The sequence below is a fragment of the Electrophorus electricus genome, chromosome 2 (assembly GCF_041902795.1).
Source record: "Electrophorus electricus isolate QZ-2024a chromosome 2, ASM4190279v1, whole genome shotgun sequence".
Lineage (NCBI taxonomy): Eukaryota > Metazoa > Chordata > Actinopteri > Gymnotiformes > Gymnotidae > Electrophorus > Electrophorus electricus.
Window position 1 is genome coordinate 24,000,915 of NC_137498.1, and position 20,924 is coordinate 24,021,838.

At 40.5% G+C, this 20,924-nt stretch overlaps 1 protein-coding gene across 3 annotated transcripts in view; it reads left to right on the top strand.

The window, feature by feature from the left end:
- The window catches only part of ift172 (intraflagellar transport 172), a 29,424-nt gene extending 13,023 nt beyond the window's left edge, over positions 1 to 16,401 (top strand). For all 3 annotated transcript variants that reach the window (XM_027001097.3, XM_081696429.1, XM_081696425.1), the window contains 23 exons: positions 372 to 461; positions 743 to 840; positions 1,844 to 1,979; positions 2,087 to 2,203; positions 2,970 to 3,112; positions 3,793 to 3,886; positions 4,059 to 4,123; positions 5,029 to 5,209; positions 6,418 to 6,527; positions 9,317 to 9,446; positions 9,915 to 10,013; positions 10,462 to 10,571; positions 11,407 to 11,470; positions 12,268 to 12,354; positions 12,586 to 12,702; positions 13,092 to 13,202; positions 13,295 to 13,414; positions 13,691 to 13,786; positions 14,039 to 14,098; positions 14,332 to 14,430; positions 14,772 to 14,925; positions 15,578 to 15,669; positions 15,988 to 16,401. In XM_027001097.3, the coding sequence (XP_026856898.2) occupies positions 372 to 461; positions 743 to 840; positions 1,844 to 1,979; positions 2,087 to 2,203; positions 2,970 to 3,112; positions 3,793 to 3,886; positions 4,059 to 4,123; positions 5,029 to 5,209; positions 6,418 to 6,527; positions 9,317 to 9,446; positions 9,915 to 10,013; positions 10,462 to 10,571; positions 11,407 to 11,470; positions 12,268 to 12,354; positions 12,586 to 12,702; positions 13,092 to 13,202; positions 13,295 to 13,414; positions 13,691 to 13,786; positions 14,039 to 14,098; positions 14,332 to 14,430; positions 14,772 to 14,925; positions 15,578 to 15,669; positions 15,988 to 16,077 (2,463 nt within the window). In that variant the 3' untranslated portion in view covers positions 16,078 to 16,401. The remainder of the gene's footprint in view (positions 1 to 371; positions 462 to 742; positions 841 to 1,843; positions 1,980 to 2,086; positions 2,204 to 2,969; positions 3,113 to 3,792; positions 3,887 to 4,058; positions 4,124 to 5,028; positions 5,210 to 6,417; positions 6,528 to 9,316; positions 9,447 to 9,914; positions 10,014 to 10,461; positions 10,572 to 11,406; positions 11,471 to 12,267; positions 12,355 to 12,585; positions 12,703 to 13,091; positions 13,203 to 13,294; positions 13,415 to 13,690; positions 13,787 to 14,038; positions 14,099 to 14,331; positions 14,431 to 14,771; positions 14,926 to 15,577; positions 15,670 to 15,987) is intronic.
- The last annotated feature ends 4,523 nt before the right edge of the window (positions 16,402 to 20,924 follow it).

A 20,924-nucleotide genomic window follows, 5' to 3' on the forward strand; every position in this document is an offset into this window, starting at 1 on the left:
AATCAGGGTGAGCCAAGGGCCACAAAATCTGAACAGCTCTAAATTTTATTTGTCTTTAGTAATGCTAACTATGAGTCTTATGTCAGGTCTTTATAGAACAAACAGATTTCAGATCTTATTTAATAAATTTCATGCAGTTTAGACAACTGTGACATCAGTACTTTACAAGGACTTGTGTAAAAGGAAAAAACAATCTTTCACAAATAACTTTAGTGCTAACACCATATATTAGAATAATCTGCTGGAAATGAATGGAGGTGCCTTATTCTTTCCAGTGCTCTATAATTAAACCACCTGTGATCTATCACACTGTAAAAAACCAAAACAACCTAGAACATGGTAACACTAGGCTTCTTCGATTGTGTATGTAGGTGGCAGAGCGCCTCTTCGTAAAAGGAGACCATCTCAGAGATGCCATCGACATGTACACACAGGCAGGGAAATGGGAGCAAGCGCACAAGGCAAGAGCCCAATGTTGTTGTGCATCACTGGATCTCTCACAGTAGCAGCAGAAGAGGCAAAGGCTGGCAACTAGGCCACAGCTCAGTTTGAAAAGCAGAAGTTCAGTTTGCTGTCACATGTTAAATATGAATATTTAAAGATGAAGTTGTTTTGTTCTCATTAAATAACCTTGACTTGAGATATTGTCCTTCGTAAATGAACAGTATAAGAGTATAAATTCTGTTCCCGTTATACAGAGTGTGAAACAGCCTTTCTTTCCAATGTACGTCTTTTAATGTAGCTTGCTGTGAAGTGCATGTCCCAGGAGGAAGTGTCTGCTCTTTACATCAGTCGGGCAAAAGAGCTAGAGAAGGAGGGGAAGTACAATGAAGCAGAAAGGTACATACATATCACCTCCACCCTTGGCCCAGACACACACAGACACACACAAATGTCTGGTATTTTACCCTGCCAATTTTCAATATTGATCAGTGCAGATGAATGGCAAAATTGTTTATGGATTATATCTCACTCAAAGCCATGGGTTGCTAATGGTGGGTGGAGAGGATATCAAAAAGTTATTTTATATTTTAGTCTCAGCAGAGTTGGGTCAGTTTCACAACAACAAAATGATAACTAAAAGTGTTTCAGCTTGTTGTGCATTGATAACAGATTGAACTTTGATAAGGTGACATGTTTTGCAGTGTCAGGTTAATTAAATTTGAAAGGCGGTCATTACAAAGTATGTCCTCTACACTGGCAGTAAAAGTGTAGGAACATTTATACATGAGAAAATTATTGAAAATGTACAGTCAGAGACAATTTATGATAGTCTTCCTACTTTCTGAGTACAATGCCATTGTTGGATGACAACCCAGTAATGCCTTTTGACACTGGTAAACAGTCTAGCAACATTACTGTGCCTGATACACTCATATCAGTGTAACACCCACTACTATACCACGACCATGTCACTGCTGTGTTGAGAATGTTCTGCCAACTATATAATGTCCAGTCAGCAGCAATTGACCAATGATTAACTTGACAGTGCGTGGCTGGGAAATTGTACATGGTAAAAGATGGGCCAGACTGTAATGGTACATCCATAAATGCTTCTATATGATCAGTGTGACTTATATAGTGAATAGTGCATCTATGTTCCTGGCAGGCATTTCTAATGAAAGAATAACCTAATAAGGATATTTTTCAATTTGGTTTCATTTTGCCGGGAAACCCAAGAGACTAATCTGAATTGGCGTAAATGTATTTTTGTTTACTTTGTAGCTGATACTTTCTAACTGAGATTGTAGTTTTTGCCTCTAATTGGTTATAGTTTGCCAATTATAGTTTCCAAACCGGTTTCACCTCCACTTTCACCACCTGCTTACTCCGTTTTCATCAGGTTGTTTGCCACTGTCAATGAGCCAGATCTGGCCATCACCATGTACAAGAAGAACAAGATGTATGATGACATGATCCGCCTGGTCGGCCGACACCACAGGAACCTTCTGCAGGAGACCCACATTCACTTAGCCAAAGTAAGCCTGCTTGTTGCACACGTGTCATAGACTGCTGCTGAGCTGAGCGGCCATGGGCACACACATACCCCAGTGTAGCTTTTCCAAGCACTCGCTGTGCTTTTCAGGAGCTGGAAGCTGACGGACGCTTCCAGGAAGCGGAGTATCACTACATCGAGGGCCAAGATTGGAAAGCTGCGGTCAACATGTACGCGCATGGTGACATGTGGGAGGAGGCTTACCGGGTAGGCCTGCTCTGTCTTCACCCAACATGCTAATTAATGTTGCTAAGCACTCATGCTTGGGAACTCTTGTCAAGATCTCATTTGCATTATAGTGCATTTTGACAAGAATTCCCAAGTTTTTATTTGTTGATAGCCAAGTATTTTTGGTGAGGTAGTGCTTTAGTAATGTTCAGTAAATACATAGCCTTGAATTTTTTAGGTGTCAGCTATTTTGAGTGTTGTACCAATTACTAGTGCACAGAGGAAGCAGATGTGCTGTTGTCAGTGCATACCCATTGCCACCAATCAGATTTGTTGTAGTACTCAGTGGAATTGACACTGGTGAATATGCCATTTTTTTGGATAGTATGCTAGTGGATCCAATGACATTCAATGTCTGGGAGATAAAATCATGTAGGGCAGAGAAATGTAAAAAAGCTGGAGTGGTGAAATATATCAAATATAAAACATTCTCAAGAGAACATCAAGGGCAAAGGCCTAGTAATGAGGAGAATAGCAAGTATTCTTATTACGTTCATTCTCTCACCCTCTCTCCCACAGACACAGTTTTGTAAAAAAACAGTTTGGTATAACATGTGCATATAGTCCTCCCTTGTTATTTTACACACTTCCCTCCTCTCTTTCTGCCCATCTTTCTATGGCTTGCCTGTCTATCATAGACAGTGCTTCCCACAGTGTAAGATGCGCACACATATTCCAGTCGTATGAGAACGATGGCTTATCAGCAGTCCTCCTGAATGTCATTTGGTCTGTATATTTATGGCAGGTGTCAAAGAACCACGGAGCAACCAGTGCGCACAAGCAGGTGGCGTACCTTTGGGCCAAGAGTCTGGGGGGAGAGGCAGCTGTCAAACTACTTAACAAATTTGGCCTGCTGGAGACTGCTATTGACTTTGCAGCAGAAAACCGGTAAGAAAGTGCACAGGGGCCCCTCCATTGCCTCTCACTGAGCTGATGACGGCCCAGCAGCAGCTGAGATCCTTGCGTGAATGCTAACCCTGAATACTAAAGCAGTAATAATAATAATAGTTAGATAGCTTGGTGTTGGTTAGTGCATAATGATAATTAGTCCTCGGCTAGCATGCCCTGGTAGCTGTGTTTAATGTATGCAGTGAAGTAACCTCAAGGTCCTTTGTCATAGAGAAGTACTACCTGTGCCATCCCCCATTAGACAGATCTTTTTACAGACTAATTTTTCAGTGTTTTCTACATATAAAATCCCCCATTTGTTCACTTACAATAAAAATTAAATTGTGTCTTGATTAATATGGCCAGATTTGTAGAGGTTTTGAGCATTGTGTAAAATACTTATTTTTGTGAATACTTATATTATTATGATAAATCAAATGAGGTTCAAGACAGAAACATTTCCATTTGTGTTCCATACAAAGTTTTCAGAATTTAGGTGATCTGTGGTATCTGCCCTAGATAATGTATAATAAATGGTGCAACACAAATGTAAAGGTGAGATTTTTTTTCGATGCAATATACACAGCATCTAGTCCACATGTATAGTTACATTTGTAAGATGATGAACCTTTGATTCACAGCACTTAAATGATCAGTGTAACATTCACATTCTCGTTTAGTTCATTTGAATTTGCCTTCGAGCTCGCCCGCCTTTCGATGAAACAGAAGATCCCTCAGATTCATCTAAAGAATGCCATGTTCTTGGAAGATGAGGTACTACTACACAATTTACTCCCAACACAATTTACCTCCAGCTCAAGGTTTTCTGTCTCATATGATATGATATATGTTCTTGACTGTGATGAGCCTAAGTTAGGCCTTCACACTTCTTCCCTGTGATCTGTCATGAGACTATTGATGTTCTCTGGACTGTTTCCTTTTCAAGGGCAAGTTCATTGAAGCAGAGACAGAGTTCATCAAAGCAGGAAAGCCCAAGGAAGCTGTACTGATGTAAGTAACTTCCCCAGACACACAATGCACACTCACTTTGTCTTGTGTAGGTGATATGTAGCAGGTTCACCTTTGACTTCTGCTTACTGCAGAGCACTAAGGAGTGTACTTGTGTTTTTTGTGGAGATTGTTTCTTCATTACGCCAATGAATGTTCCCAAAACATCAGAATTTTCAGGTTTTCCTACATTAGTGTTTTTTGCTCCCCTCTGGGAAAGTGAACTGGAGCAGGCACACCCACACCCACACGCACTATAGATGAATTTTGAGACTTCAAAAAGAAAGTCAAAGTGCCTGGCTTAGGGTGTGAATCGAACAGAGCTCTTCCTAAAGAGAATGTGAGCTGGATATTTGAATTGAGTGGGCTCAAGCACTGACAGACCCTGCTGTTTGATCTCTTGCCTTCTTTAAGTTAGAGCACTGATCTAAAATCAGTGTTTCCTTTTGATGTGTTAAGTATTCATATTTAGTGTATGGAAATAAAGTAATATTTTAGATAGGCCCCTGTTTCCCCACATTCATTGTAATGTTAAGATCATCTTAACTCTGAGAGTGTTCGGTGTGATATGTGCACTGCTACTTTACAGTGATCTTTGTGTTACGATGTTCATCTTGGCATGTAAAATGGCTCTAAAGTACACAGTTCTGATAATGCAGAGGAAGGATTCAGAAGAGACTGATATGGGATGTCCTTTGATCATTGTTATTGTAAAGGCAGGCCTGCTTCAAACAATACATTCCAAACCAATCTGTGAAGTTTGATTATTGTCAAGGTATTATTCGTATTATTGTCATCTAGCCTCAAGTCAAGAATGAGCATTTTTTTCAGTTGTGGCTGCTGAAAACGTGAATATTAGAAGAATGATAATGAACTCACTCATAAAATCAGTGCACTTGTTTCGGCAGGTACGTTCATATTCAGGACTGGAGTGGAGCACAGAGAGTGGCTGAGGCCCATGACCCGGACAGTGTGGCCGACGTGCTGGTGGGCCAGGCCAAGTTCTGCTTCGAACAGAAGGACTTCCAGAAAGCTGAGGCCTTCCTGCTTCGGGCCCAGAGGCCTGAACTGGCTATCAAGTACTACAGAGTAAGAGCCCTTACTTGACTTCTCTTAACTAAGCCATAGATGTGTGGACAGCCACAGACACCAGAACGTCAGATTTGTAGTGATATCTGGCTTGAAACTTGAGTCATGGAAGACAAGCATCAAGACTATTCTTTGTCCTGGCTCCAAGATGGTGGAATGAACTTCCTCTGGCTGTCCGGAGAGCAGAGTCCCTTGCAGTCTTCAGATGCAGACTGAAGACCCATCTGTTTGTGGAAAATTTAAATGGCCACTGATCCTGCACCTATGTCTAGTAACTACAACTCAAGTACATATTGTAGGGTATTATTTGTTATTGCATTTATAATTGTCTAAGATAGAGCTTATATGTGTTTTGCAGTTCTAGGCAGCAGCATTGATTGATGTATTTCAACAGCATTATGGTTCAATGATATATTGAACTCTAAGCTACTCTACTGAGTAAATGACCAGCACTTTTGTAAGTCGCTCTGGATAAGAGTGTCTGCTAAATCCGTAAATGTAAATAATTAAAATTATTCTTTGGAGCACAGTACCTTTCTTGTCTAATCCAATGATTATCATTCCCAGTCCTGGATACCCCATGCACTACAGGTTTTTGTTGTCACTAATTTGACTTGTTTTGTTCTCAGAGTCTGATCTAATCATATAATCATCAGTGATTTTGACAGTAGTGACATCCAACAAATCGTTCCTAATGTTTATATGGAAACATTGTGTGTTGAGCAAATGGTTCCCTTTTCTGTCATTCTTTAATCAGGAATTTCTTCAGTGGTTCGCTGGGTTGAGATTAGCTACTGTGTGTGACTGCATTGCAAAATTTACTGTCACCTTCATCATACTATGGTATTACACACTAACAAAAAGGTCTTGATGCCCACATTTATCATTTATCAAGTGCAAAGACAACTAAAAAAAACCTCTTACTGGAATATTCTAGGCCCCTCCGCAGAAAATTGAGGCCACCCAGTAAAAGTTCCTAATTGAACATCACTTAATCTACACAAGTAGGAAGCCCAGAAAAGTTGGTGTTTGTCTAAGTACAAAAAAGGAACTTTAATTTGGGTAGGAATCAGAGCCATGTCATCTGACAAGAGGCCTCTTGTTGTGTTCAGCATTAAAAACTGACTTTCTTCACACATGCAGTGTGATTGGGAAATGCTCCTGTTAAGAATATCATGTTTGTCTTATTTGCATTTCTCCTGCACCAGGATGCTGAGATGTGGAGTGATGCCATTCGTATCTGTAAGGACTACCTGCCCAACAAGCTGGCTGTGCTCCAGGAGGAGTATGAGAAAGAGGCATCGAGGAAGGGCAATCGGTACAATCATATCTTCTGTCCCCTTTCCCTTGTCCTTATGGTTGTCCAAGTTCTTCCAGTCAGCAGTCTGTTTCTTCTCTGCGTGTCTTAGCTCTGTCTCAGATGCACAACTGTGCCTTGCATGCTCCCTAGGTGTTCTCATTTGTGCTCTCGTTTTGAAACTAGGGCTCTTGGATTGTGAGAAAATGCTAACAGCTATGCAGCCTCACTCAAAGCCCTTTCTTTTCTTTCTCTTGCCTCGCTGGTTCCACTTCATTATTAAAGCACAGCTGCTTTTTTATCCCAAATTAAATCCATAACAAGCAGCTCATTAACGCATAGACATGCAGCAAATCTGTCTCCACTGATAATTTCTCTATTTTTAATGACTTGTGGGAAAACATCTAAGGCTTTCTTTCTGCCTCCTTTGCAGAGGTGGAAAAAAGAGAAAAAAAACATTTTTGTAAACTCAGGTTGAGTCCCAATCAGCTATAATTTGGGCCCCTTATACCAGAAGGCTTTATTTATTGGAGGTGATCTCCTTTAGCTCATGTGGTCTTTTTATGATCAACTGCTGGCAACCTTGTAATCTGAAGGTTAGATTATCAAATTGGATAGACAGTGTGAGGGGGGTTGTGTGCCCCTGTTTCTGCTGTTCACTCAGCGCAGAGAGAATCTAAAGTGTCACAGAAAAACACTGCACTTACAGCTGCGCTACATTGCACTATACCACACTGTGTTTACAGCTGCACCACACCACACCACACCATACTGCACTTACAGCTGCACTACACCACACCACACGGCACTTACATCTACACTACACTACACCCCACCACTCTGTGCTTATGGCTGCATTACATTACACCACACCACACTGTATGTACGGCTGCACTACACTGTGTTTGCAGCTGCACTACACTATGCCACACTGCACTACACTACACTGCTTATGGCTGCACTACACTCCACCACACTGCTTATGGCTGCGCTACCTTACTCTAATGTGGAGCGATCAAGAGGCGGACACATACACTGAGAAGAGTGAGATTTATTAAGGGCAAATCCACAATCAGAGTCAATAGAACAGACCAGGGTCAGTGGATCAACATGGAGACTCCATGAATAAATAGCAAAGCAAAAAGAAATGAAACACACAATGACAAAAAGGGTAGCAGGCTATAACAAAGATACAAGTAAAGAAAAGAACAAACAACTAACATTAGTTGTCGAGAATGAGGGCAAAATAACATGAATAACAGGCAGAGAATAACACTAGGTAAGAATTACAAACAGAGGCTACGATTAACAAACAGCGACTAGAAGAAATGAAGGCTAGAACAAAGGTTTAGTACAAAGAACACAAGACTTTAAACATGAGCAGTGGCTAGGAATAACAGACAACAAGGCAGGGTTGAAATACACATACTAATAAGAATTAACACAGGTGCTACAAATGATGGTTGAAAATCAAAACAAGGATTGGAACAAGAATGTAGAAAATAAACCAAAAACAACATGAGACACAGGGACAGTTGGAGGGGCCAACTGTGACAACTATACTACACCACACTGCACTGCACTACACTAAACTACACCATACTGTGCTTATGGCTACACTACACCACACTGTGCTTAGAGCTGCACTACACTATACTACACCACACTGTGGTTACAGCTGCACTACACTTCACTACACTGTGCTTAGAGCTGCACTACACTATACTACACCACACTGTGGCTACAGCTGCACTACACTACACCAACCGACTCTTCACTACACTACACTGTGCTTACAGCTGCACTACACTACACTACACCACCCTGTGTTTACAGTTGCACTACACTATACCACACCACTCTGCACTACACTACAGTGTGCTTACGGATGCAATACACTACACCAATCCACACTGCACTGACAGTGGAAAAACAAACCACCTTCCCTATGCTGTGCCTTGTCTGTGCGTGTTAGTGTCAGACTAAGATTTCTTCAGCCCAGGACTGCTAGGTATCCCACACAGAAACTACTAAAAGGCACATCACCTACAATTTTCTACTATTGTCGACTTACAAAACTTATGTAGTTTTATAAACCATTCAGAATTAATTTTTATGACCACTTCTCTTTAATCCCGTAGAATTAAACAGGTTGTTTCTATCACTATACCTTTAAGATGTATGTAAGATAAATGAGCAGTGTTATTATTGGTTACCCTGAATTATGCAATATTCAGCTGAAACACACCTGAGAACTGCAGTGTAAGTGAGTAGGACTGTAAAACTACGGCGCAAGTGAGCAGGATGTAAAACTGCGGTGTAAGTGAGCAGGAGGTAGAACTGCAGTGTAAGTGAGTAGGAGGTAGAACTGTGGTGTAAGTGAGCAGGTCTTCAACTGTAGGCTGAATAAGTGGAAATGTAATGTAGTGTGTTCTCATGACATCAGAGATACCATGTATGCCATTTAGATGCCATGTATAGACTGAGGGAATGAATGTGTTTTGAAACACTATTTACATATTACTTCAAAATTCCTTATTCAAATACTGTGAGGTTAATTCAGCTTTCCATAATAGGGCTACTTTTAAAATACTCTGAATTTAAGATGAGCAGAGCACATCCATTATGATCACTGTGTGCTCTAAACCTGGGGCGCAGCACCACGTCAAAGCAGTGAGTGTTTTTCAGTTAGAGTGGTGGGCAAGCTTGATATCAAAGAAGCTCTGTTAAAGCTGTGTGTGTGTGTGTGTGTGTGTGTGTGTGTGTGTGTGTGTGCGTGTGTGTGTGCGTGTGTGTGTGTGTGTCTTTAGGGGAGTGGAGGGCATGGTGGAACAGGCTCAAGAATGGGAGCAATCATGTGACTATGCCCAGGCAGTAGACTGCTACCTGAAGGTGAAGGACTCATCTAACGTAGCTCTGCAGGAGAAGTGCTGGATGAAGGTAATATTACTGCACTCTGCTCAATTTGTCTACATAGCCTTTAGAATAATTGGACCCTTATTGCACTGGTTCTTTTGCAACATCGCTTTTAGCAGACAAAAGTACCAGATAGAGCTGGTGTGAGAAATTGCTTGGCAGTGTTGTATCCATGACAACACAACACTTCAGCCAAAGACTTACCTTTTATTGCAGTGTAAGTTTAGGATGACACACTGAGCTCAGTCCATGCAGTGGACCTATTACAGACAACCAAACAGAACCTCGAGCCTGGACAAATTTTCAGTGTCTCCTAAAGCATCATGAGAACAGAACCCAATCCACTACTAGATTGCCATTGTCAATAAACCCAGAATACTTATTTAGCAATCATTTACATATAAATGAAGCAGTCAAAGCTTATGTTGGCATAATGCATGTGCACTCTGTGTGTTAAAGGCTAACGGAGGTTTTGTGTACCATATCCTTTAGGCAGCAGAACTGGCCATCAAGTTTTTAACACGTGACAAAGCTGTGGCCGTTGTTCAGGCAGTCGGGCCGCGGTTGGTGCAGCTTAGAAAATACAGCACGGTATGTACACCTTTCATGACTGCTCTGCACACAGCAGGCAGCAACCGATTGACTGGACAGTATTAGCACTTTCCAGACCAGAAGAGATTTATAAAATTGCTCAATTCATTGATTTTCAGTTTCACTTTTTTATTCAATTTGAAAACAGAGAAAGGAAAAAATATGACTGCAGCCATTTGAGATTTAGCGTTCTGTACTGGCAGTGAAAGGAGCTGCATAACTGTGTGTCTAACCCCTTGTGCCTGTGTATACGTGTGCATATGTGTGCGTACATCCCAGCGCGAGAGCATGTGCGGCCAGGACAAAAAAAAGGAATTGTGCCAAAACAAAACCCCTCAGAAGCTTTTCCCTATTTTCCTTTGTCCTTCACGCTTCAGGCTCATTGAAACCCAAAATGTACTTCCCTTTTTTCCCCCCTCCACCTTCCTTGCCTCCGCCCTCTCCCCAGGCTGCCGAACTATATCTCAACCTGGACCTCATTAAGGAAGCCGTGGACGCATTCATTGAGGGTGAAGAATGGAACAAAGCCAAGCGAGTGGCCAAAGAGCTCGATCCAAGGTGAGTCCCAGGCATGCTGCCGATCCCCCCCCACATACAACGCGGGGGGACAATGGGCTTGGGTATACGGCGCCATGGAACAACGTGTGCGGCCAGTGCAGCTCAAGGCCGTGGGAGGAGCCAGCGGCCCAAGACACCGGTGGTTTCCCTTACTCCATTCACAGCAGCTGCCCACAGTGCAAGTGAAAAAATTCACTGGGTTTCCCTGAACTATATGTAATGACAGTCTGCCTCAGCACTGGGGAGCAATCACCACATTCCAGGGGCTATACTGGGTGTACTGCGAAGTGCTAAAATTAGCATCTATAGCTGGGCTGAATAAGAGTGATTTTAACAGCCCAATCAGCAATTGTCATTATATTCCTGCCTGAATGTTATATGCACATAGGGGTTTTGGTGGTCAAACGTTTTGGGATTGCTGTTGATGGCCACAGTATGAAAGGAGAGGTTTGTAATGTTAAAGGGAATGGTTTAAAAAAACAGCATTTAGTTCAGAATGTTAGTGCTGTTAGAGCATAATGTGGAAATGATAATGTGGAAATCTTTGTGTTAAGACATGGCATGCTTGGACCTGCTCCCCTCTTCACCCACTCTGGTTTAATTAGCACTCTAAATCCTCTTGACCTGATGGCCACAAACCCCCCCCCCCCCCCCCCCCCCCCCATATTTTTTTTCCTTACCTGTACTTTAGTTTCTGGAATTCTGTAGTATCAAAACTGACCCTTCACAAGGTACTCATGCTTTACAGCCACTCTCTTCAGCTCCCTGGACTCCCTGCCTGTTATTAATGATGTCCTGCCGTCCACACTGAGCCTCTCCTTACATGTGCCCCTAGGTTGGAGGGCTATGTTGACCAGCGCTACAAGGAGCACTTGAAAAACCAAGGCAAAGTGGACTCTGTAAGTTTGCTGCTATTTGCCTCAATGCCATCTTGTGTGCTTGTGATTCAGGAAAGAAGTCTATAATCACTGTGACATTTCTGATTAGAGGAATTTTATATTGGGGATAATTGTATATAGAGGATAATGTAGTAATTTGATTTGAATGTTTGTTCAATTTAAATTCTAGCATCTCTGTCACAGCTTTTGCAGACAGGTGTTTTCCCCTGTTAGGATGCAAACGGCTTTGTGTTATGTCTTGATTGTGTTTTCCAGGATGTTTTTTGAAGGAGTTAATAGAAATGGTAATAACCACACAACCATAATGATTTGCGAAGGCTCTGATTATTCTTCTCTGTCTTACTAATTTATCTTACTTAATATGTATCCTGAAGTGTTTATGTAGCTTGTCTGTCAATTTGGCCACCATTTAAAGATCAAATCAGCTCCTAAATTAGCAATAAAGATTATTGAATTCATTGCTATAACCATCTATTATGAACATTGTATGTTGGACAAAGAGCCTGGTATATCAAATGTTGAGGTCTGCACTATAGGAAGGTGTGCACCTACTGAGCCTCATATGTCTGAACTGGACTCACAAAAGCTCATCACCAAGGCAGTAATTAGGTGGAAGTGTCACAGGGGGGGACAAAACCTTCTTTATATACTGACATTATCTGTGGGCTTTTAGCTCTGGCTCAAAAGAGGTGTCATCATTTTTACTTTGCTCTGCAGACAAAGTGCATTTATGACTGGCAGCCAGAAATAGTTTTGAGGGTTTTTCTTTTTTTCTTTTCTTTTTTTTTTTTTGATAGCTGGTCGGAGTGGATGTCATGGCTGCCTTAGACATGTATGTTGAAAGAGGCCAGTGGGAGAAGTGCATTGATACTGCATCTAAACAGGTACTATTCAGAACTGGTTTTCTACTATATATTAAATCTATGATTATGATGATTCTCTGATAGATTTTAGAACTTTGTTCACATGCTGTTTTGTGTTGTCGATCAGCTCTTTTCTGTATCTTAAAGCATATGTGTCCCTCCATCTCTCTGCATCTCCCTTTCCGCCACCCTCTCTCCACCTTCTCTCCCCTTCACATTCTATCTCTTTACCTCTCTCCTTCACCCATGCAGAATTTTAAGATCCTGCACAAATACGTCGCTCTATATGCCACACACCTGATCAAAGAGAACGATGCAGAGAAAGTTCTCAGCCTGTATATGCAGCATGGGGTGCCAGCCAACCAGCAGGTGCACAGAGGGGGCCCTACACCTCACAGTGTCCAGCACTGAGCAGCTAACTGTTTGAGGAGATCCACTGTGTTTTGCTAACCCACTACCGTATCTGTGCATACACCGAAGGCATATTTATTGTTGAACCAGAGTTGTTTATAGGTTGACAGAACGCTCTAGTTAATCACTCTGTTGAAAGCTAGTGTTAACAGCTAGTGAAAGCAGTGGGAGGGGGGAAATGGCTGTGAGCTTATTTGCATAAAGTTAAGTGGCCCTGACTGTCTTTTGTTCATTATCAGCTACATTTGCAATATTGAGTGGATTTTTAAAAAATTTAAAGTTAGCAAGTTTAGCAAGCAATTCTGTCACTACATTTTTGAGCCAGCCTAATTGTGCTTTGCTTACAGAACTTCAACATCTACAAACGCATGTTCCTGGAGCTAATGAACCTGAGGGACAGGGATGTCGCAGAGGCGTATCGGATGTGGGCCGACCTAAGAGATGCTCTGCACCTACTGGTGGGTTATGGCATTGGTCAGAGCCAAAGATGAAAGTGATTTGCCCTATTACTGCCTGGGCCATTTATGATTCTTGTCTCTGTGTTGGGCAGTGTGAGAATTTGACAAAGTCTTCCGAAGCCAACTCTCCAGCCCATGAGGACTTTGAGCAGATGCTTGTTGTAGCACACTATTACGCCACCCGTTCAGCTATCAAGGGCACTGACCAGCTGGTGTGTACCTTTCTTTATGTATATTATCCAGTAGTGACGCTCATTTTAATCTCAACAAGGCTGTACACTGTACTTAAAGGATTACACATGGACTGCTTCAGTGAGGCTACAAAGCTACTTATATAACAAAAGATACTAGAATAATGTCATCCTTTTGGTATTTGTTGTTCCATAACCTGCTGACTGTCTTACCTTGCGTCCTTTCAAGTTATCTCATTGGTGGAGAGTGAAAAGTGTTTTTTGCAGGAATGTTTTGCGTTCATATCTTTGCTCCAGAGTATTTTGGTGGCCAAGCTGTCCATTTCACTGCTCAGGCACACCGAGCTTATTCCAGCAGACAAGGCCTTTTATGAGGCTGGCCTGGCTGCCAAGGTAAGCCCATAGTAGGCTCCCACTCAGCTCACAGCAACTGCTCCTGCTGTCAGCTGGGCCTTTGGGGTAAAGACAGCCAATAAACCTGGGTCATTAACAGTTACGGACAATCCGATTTAAATACCTGGATAGTGGTCCTGACATCGGATAGAGCTGATATTTTTTTCCAGTGCATGAATTTGAAGGTTACGATTTTTTTTCTGTGAAGTGTATATGCAGATTTGCAGATATGCAGATTTTTTTTCTATACAGGCTGTTGGGTGGGACAACATGGCTTTTATCTTCCTCAACCGCTTTCTGGATTTAGCCGATGTAAGTTGAGTTCATATTTAATGCACGCATCGGTTCTATTAAATATATCAGGTCAGATTGTAAGCATGCCAAATTGTATAACCTGCTCGCAGAGTTGGCCATTAAATCACAACACCCGAAATGCTATACTGATGCAATTTCGGTTGTGCATCACTACTCACCTAATTTCTTACTCCCTTTCAACTGTTAAAAAACTGATCAAAGCCAGGCAGGGCATACCTTTGTTTTTACAGGGCATTGATGAGGGAACACTGGAGGCCTTAGACCACACAGATTTTCAGGACACAGACATTCCCTTTGAGGTCCCTCTGCCATCAAAGCTCCATGTCACTGTAAGCCTTCTTTTCCAGTGAAGATGAAATGAGATCAAGTGTTTTAAGGATGTGATGTTGTATCTGTATAACAATATCATATATATTGTGAAATGATTTCTTTCTTTGAATGTTTCTAATTAAAAGATGGCACTAATACAGACTTAACTTGATTTTATTTATTAAAAATGTTACCAGATGTAATTTGAAACCAGAACATCAAACATGCAAACTTAATTTTGTGTATATTTTTTTATCACTCTTATGTAATTATTCTTATTCCAAACTGCATTGTCTTGATCATCAAAAGCGATATATAGAAAATGTGTGTAAACGACTAGATAAAATGGTGACTGCGGCAGGTGGAAAAGCGGGAGGAGATCAGGGACTGGGTGCTGACTGTTTCTATGGACCAGCGTGTGGAGCAGGTCCTGCCGATGGATGAGAGAGGCACGTACGAGGCCTCGCTTGTGGCTGCCAAAACCGGTATCCGCTCCCTGCCCTGCGTTATCACAGGTGAGGCTGTCTCACACAAATCCTGCACATTCCTCCAGCACATGTCTCATCAGATGCTAGACTGTCAAGCACTATAGCATCATGCTAGGCAGACAGGCAGAACTCAACACTGATAATCGCTTCGGATTTGGTTGGCAGTTCAAAAACTAGTTTATTCACTACTGGAGCTACTGTCTGTCAGCAGTAGCTCACAGGGCCTTAAATCAACTGTTGCTTTATCTGTCTACATCAGTGAGCAGTGAACGTTTCTGACCATGACAGTACTACAGCTGATATTGACCAAACTTCAGTCTCTCAAGCCCCTATTCGATTTAAAAGCTTTTGAAATCTAGAAGCACTTTGTTTTAATCATATTATGTAAAAAAGTCCAAATAAAAGTCAGCAGCCAAATTAGATTGTCAAGCAAGGAAAGCCTCAGGGCTTGCCCCACTACATGAGTGGCCAAAGACATATGCAATACTATTTCTTAGTTACTGTTTAAGTGTATTATGCGTCTGTGTGTGTGCATGTGTTTTTAGCTAGCAGCACATCTAAGGGGAGCTCCATGGGTTCCTTTTAATAGAATATTCAAGGAATAATTTCTCTCTCACTCTCACTTTATCTTTCTCTATCTCTCTCGGAACCTCTCTCTTTCTTTCTTGGTTGTTCACAGGTTACCCTGTACTTCGCAATAAAATTGATTTCAAAAAACCTGGGATGGCAGCAAACAAGGATGACTGGAATAAATTCCTGATGGCTACAAAGGTGAGAACCCACTTTTGATGTTGTCCAGCTTTAAGACATTCCCCAGGCCAGAATATTACATTGTATTTTTATTACTCTTTTATCACTGATTCTTATTTGATATATGATCCATTTTTATATTGTTTGAGCAGGCTTGTTTTCTCCTTTAAATAAACTAAATTCTCTCTTTTAAGGATTTTCATGTTATAATTGATCCTTTTGCAGCAGATAATTTATTTTTAACTATGTGAATATTGATTTAGAGATACCATTGCTCCTATTGTTGTTGCAGACCACCTTGTTGCGGTGATTGACTGTTGTTTCTGTGTTTTTCTGCAGACCACTCACAGTCCGGAATGTCAGGACGTCCTGAAGTTTATTGCCCAGTGGTGTGGGGGTCTTCCATCAGCTGGCTACTCCTTCCAATAAAGGGAAGGTGGTTATTTCTCTCTCTCTCTCTCTGTCTCTGTTCGCTGTGCCTTTGTTTTGCCCCCTCACTCCCACTCCCCACCTGTTCTATTCAGATGCTTAATTTGCTTTACACTCTGCTCCGAAAACAATGTGCTCCTCTCCTCCTTATCCATTGGCCATTTGTAACCTGTTAAATCTGTTATAAAGCGAGAGTACATTTCTTTCATCAGGTCAGTTCATTAAGACTTCTAGAGGTCATAAAGGTACTCTTTTTAATGGTGTGTGTGTGTGTGTGTGTGTGTGTGTGTGTGTGTGTGTGTGTGTAAGAGATGCACGCTATAATCCATACACATGTCTAAGAATAACTTTAAAATAACAAGTCTTTGACTGCTTTCTATGCTAGACTTCAATCATATTTAAAATGCTATTCTCTACATTTCTGTATATAGTTTGGTTTTTTTATATCGATATATATCTATATACCTGTTTGGATATTTTATATGAATATTACAGAACTAAATAAAGATCAATTATTCTGCTAGCATTCTCATTATATTGCCAGCATTCTCATCTTATTCATTTCTTAATTTTGAAGTCGTTAATATCTATCTTGAAGTATATATCAAGTAAGTAAAATAAATGCTTATGTTTTTATGTTTAGAAGATTTAGAAACTAAAAATGAAAGATGGAATTTTGTAATAGAATAAAATTTGGATTTTTTTATTTATATGATTATTACTGTTGCAAAATTATTAAAGTGACGTAACGGTAATTAAAATTGCCTCAGACTTGTAACGTTGTTATAATATTGCACAGAATGACATTGTAGTCAAATGAATGCTGAGTAACCTTTACCGGTTAGCTGTCAAATGGCATCGTCAAACGACACCCTCTTGTGGACGTAATTTAAGCATAACCGGGCCCTTGATTTCTAAAATGTATATTGCAATCGGCCCTTTTCGTATTTCTTATACAGAAAATTAATAATCTGTTTATTGCCGTAACAAGCTTTGTGTCTTAATTTTTTGCCAAATAGAATAGATCCTTCTTGAATGCAAAATAAATAATGGGGGGGCATCAAGAATAAATGTAGCCTTCGGATGTAGAGAAGCAGGCCTACTTCAATTGGGTAGTGATGAAAAGGTTTTCCCTTTGATTTGGCTATTTGTATTGCTGCTAATTTGGTTTCATTTTGAGTATATCTTTCAACTTGGACAGGTTGACTTCTGTTATACCATTCTGTTTGCTGCCATCATCCTGATGGCGGCGCAGTCTGAATTTAAAGCCTTGCAGCGCCTAATCTGTTTCCTTTCCTTGATGTTCCATTATGTGTAACAGCGACGAAAAGGTCTGAAGGCGCAAAAATGGACGAATTAAATTTTAACATTGACCGTACCGAGTCTTTTTAAAGCTGGGCTATTACGTATGACAAAACAAATTTTGTCTTTTTGGGCCTTTTGGTTATACTCGTTGAACAGTTGTTTCTCCTGAATTTTATATCTTCTTCTGTAAAACGTGCAGACCTGGATGTACTTTATACGTTTTGCACTGGCTTCCAGTTTCGCCTGGGTCGTCTGCATCTAAATTGACTTAAACACACACATATTATGAATCATATAGGGAAGACGAATGGGCAAGACCTGGTGGCCTATCGACGCTCAACAAAGCCCAGACAATATCTTAGGATAGCTATTGTGTCCTTGGGAATAATATTATTTTGCCCTTCAGGAATCAACATTGGCAGAGCCTTGCTATTATAAGGTATGGCAGAAGAATGGCGTTTAATGAGCGAACCTAATTTTCTATGATGAAATATGCTAATGCAAACCTTTCCGTTATAAGGGAAACTGGCCATAATGCTGTCCACTTTAGTGCCCTGGTCTATGCTGCTTAGATTTCTCTTAGATTGTTCATTCATGTCAACCTGGAATTAAATTAGCATTGTTAATTTCACATCGGAGATTTGGCTGTGTAATCTATAGGACAATTATCGTATTTTCCTTTTAATTCATTTTTTCTTTCTTCCTTTCTTTCTTTCTCTCTTTATTTTTTTTTTATTTCTGCTAATTAACTAGAAATCACAATGACCTAGGTGTTGTTTGCATGTTATATTTAAGTCCTGAATTCTTCTTGTCGAATATGGCGCATACAAGTGATTAGGTCTCTTGCACAGACCTACCCTGTTCAAATTCGGATGTTTACTACACATACCGGAAACCTAAATTAGTTATATTCGTTTAGCAACGAATTTTTCAGTTCATACTGAGCTTTTAAATTCAGAATTACGATTAGAGCACCTTATCGCTACGACTTTGAAACACTTTCCGACGAGTTCTGATGTGAACCAATATTAGAGGCCTGCCTACTATTAAGTATAAATCTAATCGTGATTTAAATAAGGCATTTTAGTCAAATAATGTAAAGCCAATGGTCCATATACGTTCGCCCCACTGAATTTAAATCGGGCTACTGATTTATCTATACAAATGAATAAAATACATTTGAAATTCTAACTTTGTTTTACATAGCAGTCCTTTACATTAAATAAGCAACCTGACAATTATAATAATATATTAGCATGAGCAATCATTAGCCTAACAGATGACCTTGAAAATAACATCAGACATTGGTGAAGATGTCGGTGGTAAAAAGAAGGCGAAGATATAATTCTAATATAACTCTAATAAACTTAGATTAAATTATACAGAATAACCTTAGCTATTGCTAATGTTGATGCATTTAAAGTCGCTGTCCTTGTATGTACTTAAGCTGTATTTGCTAATGGCTAAAGCTGTCGTATCGATCACTAGGTCTCTCTATCTAGCCTGTACTCAAGCTACTGATGTTTGTGTATAAATTTACTCTTCGTTGTAAATACTTCGACAACACCATCAAGTTCCATGCACAAACATTGCTTCATTGACGTGGAAACTGAATAGATTTTACTCAGGCCTGTTTAATTTGAGTTTAAACTTTGCGGTGTTTTTGATTACAGCAGAATTCTGGTTAGAGCTGTACACTCAACTTACTGAACAGCAATAAGGGAAGACACAGAAAATGGAGACTATATTATCACGTAACTCTTATGTTTAAAAACAAACACAATTACCTATTCCCCACGAAACGGTTACATTTAGCACATATTTGTTCCATGTATCATTCAAAATGTTAAATGCACCTTTTTTATTGAATGCAACAAAAGTCTTTTCCTTTTAAGAGAATGTTTAATAAATCTTTGTCCCCGTTGTAATTACAAGTTATGTAATTAACTAGTTTATTGAAATAAATACCGTGGCGTCAAGAAATGAAATTAATATTTTAGTTTTTGCAGAGTCTGAATTTATTGCCAACCTAGACATAATTACACAAAGTTTATTATTCATGGAACACGTGTCATTTTGCGAAGGATTTTTTTTTCCCCCGTTGCGAGGACACATGACAGCTGTCACTTTGAAGAAGCCATGCATTGTCCACGCTCTTCTCCGTGCTAAAATTAGTGGATTACTTCAGTTAAAAATATTATGCCATGATTCCATTTCTTAGTAGGTCGTGCAAACAACGTCACGAATAACAGTGCAAAACACTGTATTTTGATAATATAGACTCAGTCTCTCATAAAACGCACGGAGTACATGCGTTTATTAGAGGATGCAGGCCAAAACTACGAGATGTTGAGTTCAATAGGTTATTATAATTTTATATGGCCTCACGGGGTTGTTGTTGTTGTTTTTTTGTTTGTTTTTTTTTTATCCCAAACTGATATAGACTGCTCTGAAATGATCAGAAATATTTACCATAATGTAAAATTTTAGAACGCAAGAAGTTTGGAAGACTAAACTTGTTCAAGGACGTAAACATTAAAATTAATCTGACTGTAGTAACGCATAGCACTTAAATCGAAATTCCTTTACGAAACAACAATTTGATGAGCAACAGTAAGAACTGCGTGGTATTACTTAGGCTGCATAAGTTGTGTTCTTATAGCCAGCGATGATATGTGCCCTCTCTCTTGGCATTCACCGCGTGCCTTAATTGTATGGACATTTAAATCAAGGTCCGCTGTGAACACGAAGAGAAGCAGGCCTGTTTTATACATTTCAGAATCAGAATGTCTAAAGGACACAGCAGTAATTCGGAACAGAAGACAGTAAATAAGGCGGACAACGGAATCCTGCTTTAAGCTAAGATGTTGCACCAAAATGTCTACGTTCCCCCGAGTGGTGCAGCATTAGTATCAAATATTGTACAGTGCCTGCACCCTCAAGCATCGGCGTCACTGTTGTGAGAGCAACGGCAAATATCTGTCACTATAGCCCAGTAAACCACAGAACGTTGAAAACATTAAAAAAGAGAAAAGATGGGCACAAATAAGCAAGCGTTGTCATTTATTACATTACCTATTCTCGTAACCATTCGAACGGCGTGACCATATTATTTCCATAGGATGCTGAGTATCTCCGGTCCTGTGTTGGTGCAATGCAAGGCCCGAGCGATAGCAATGCGAAGAGAGCGCTCAGAGGCTTGCTGCAGTCGATCCTTTTGCTCAACTCCCAAGAGATATTAAAAAAAAAAAAAATAGAAGAGGGCCCATCTGGCTCCTCACCAGCTTTGTCAAGTCTTGCATACGCTAAAATGCTAATGACCTAGATAGCTCATGCAAAATGCAGCAGAGGTAAGAAGGGGAGGGGGGACTCACCCCCGCCTTATGTGGGGTCGGGCGGGGTATGTTAGGAGGTGGGAGCGGTAAAAAGCACCTGCACCATGAGGGGCTAAGCTAAATATTGGAGGAAAAAAGTAGAGGCGACAAATTGTCAAAGCCAACCTTGCACCACACACAGAAACGAGAACGGGGTCTTCACAAATT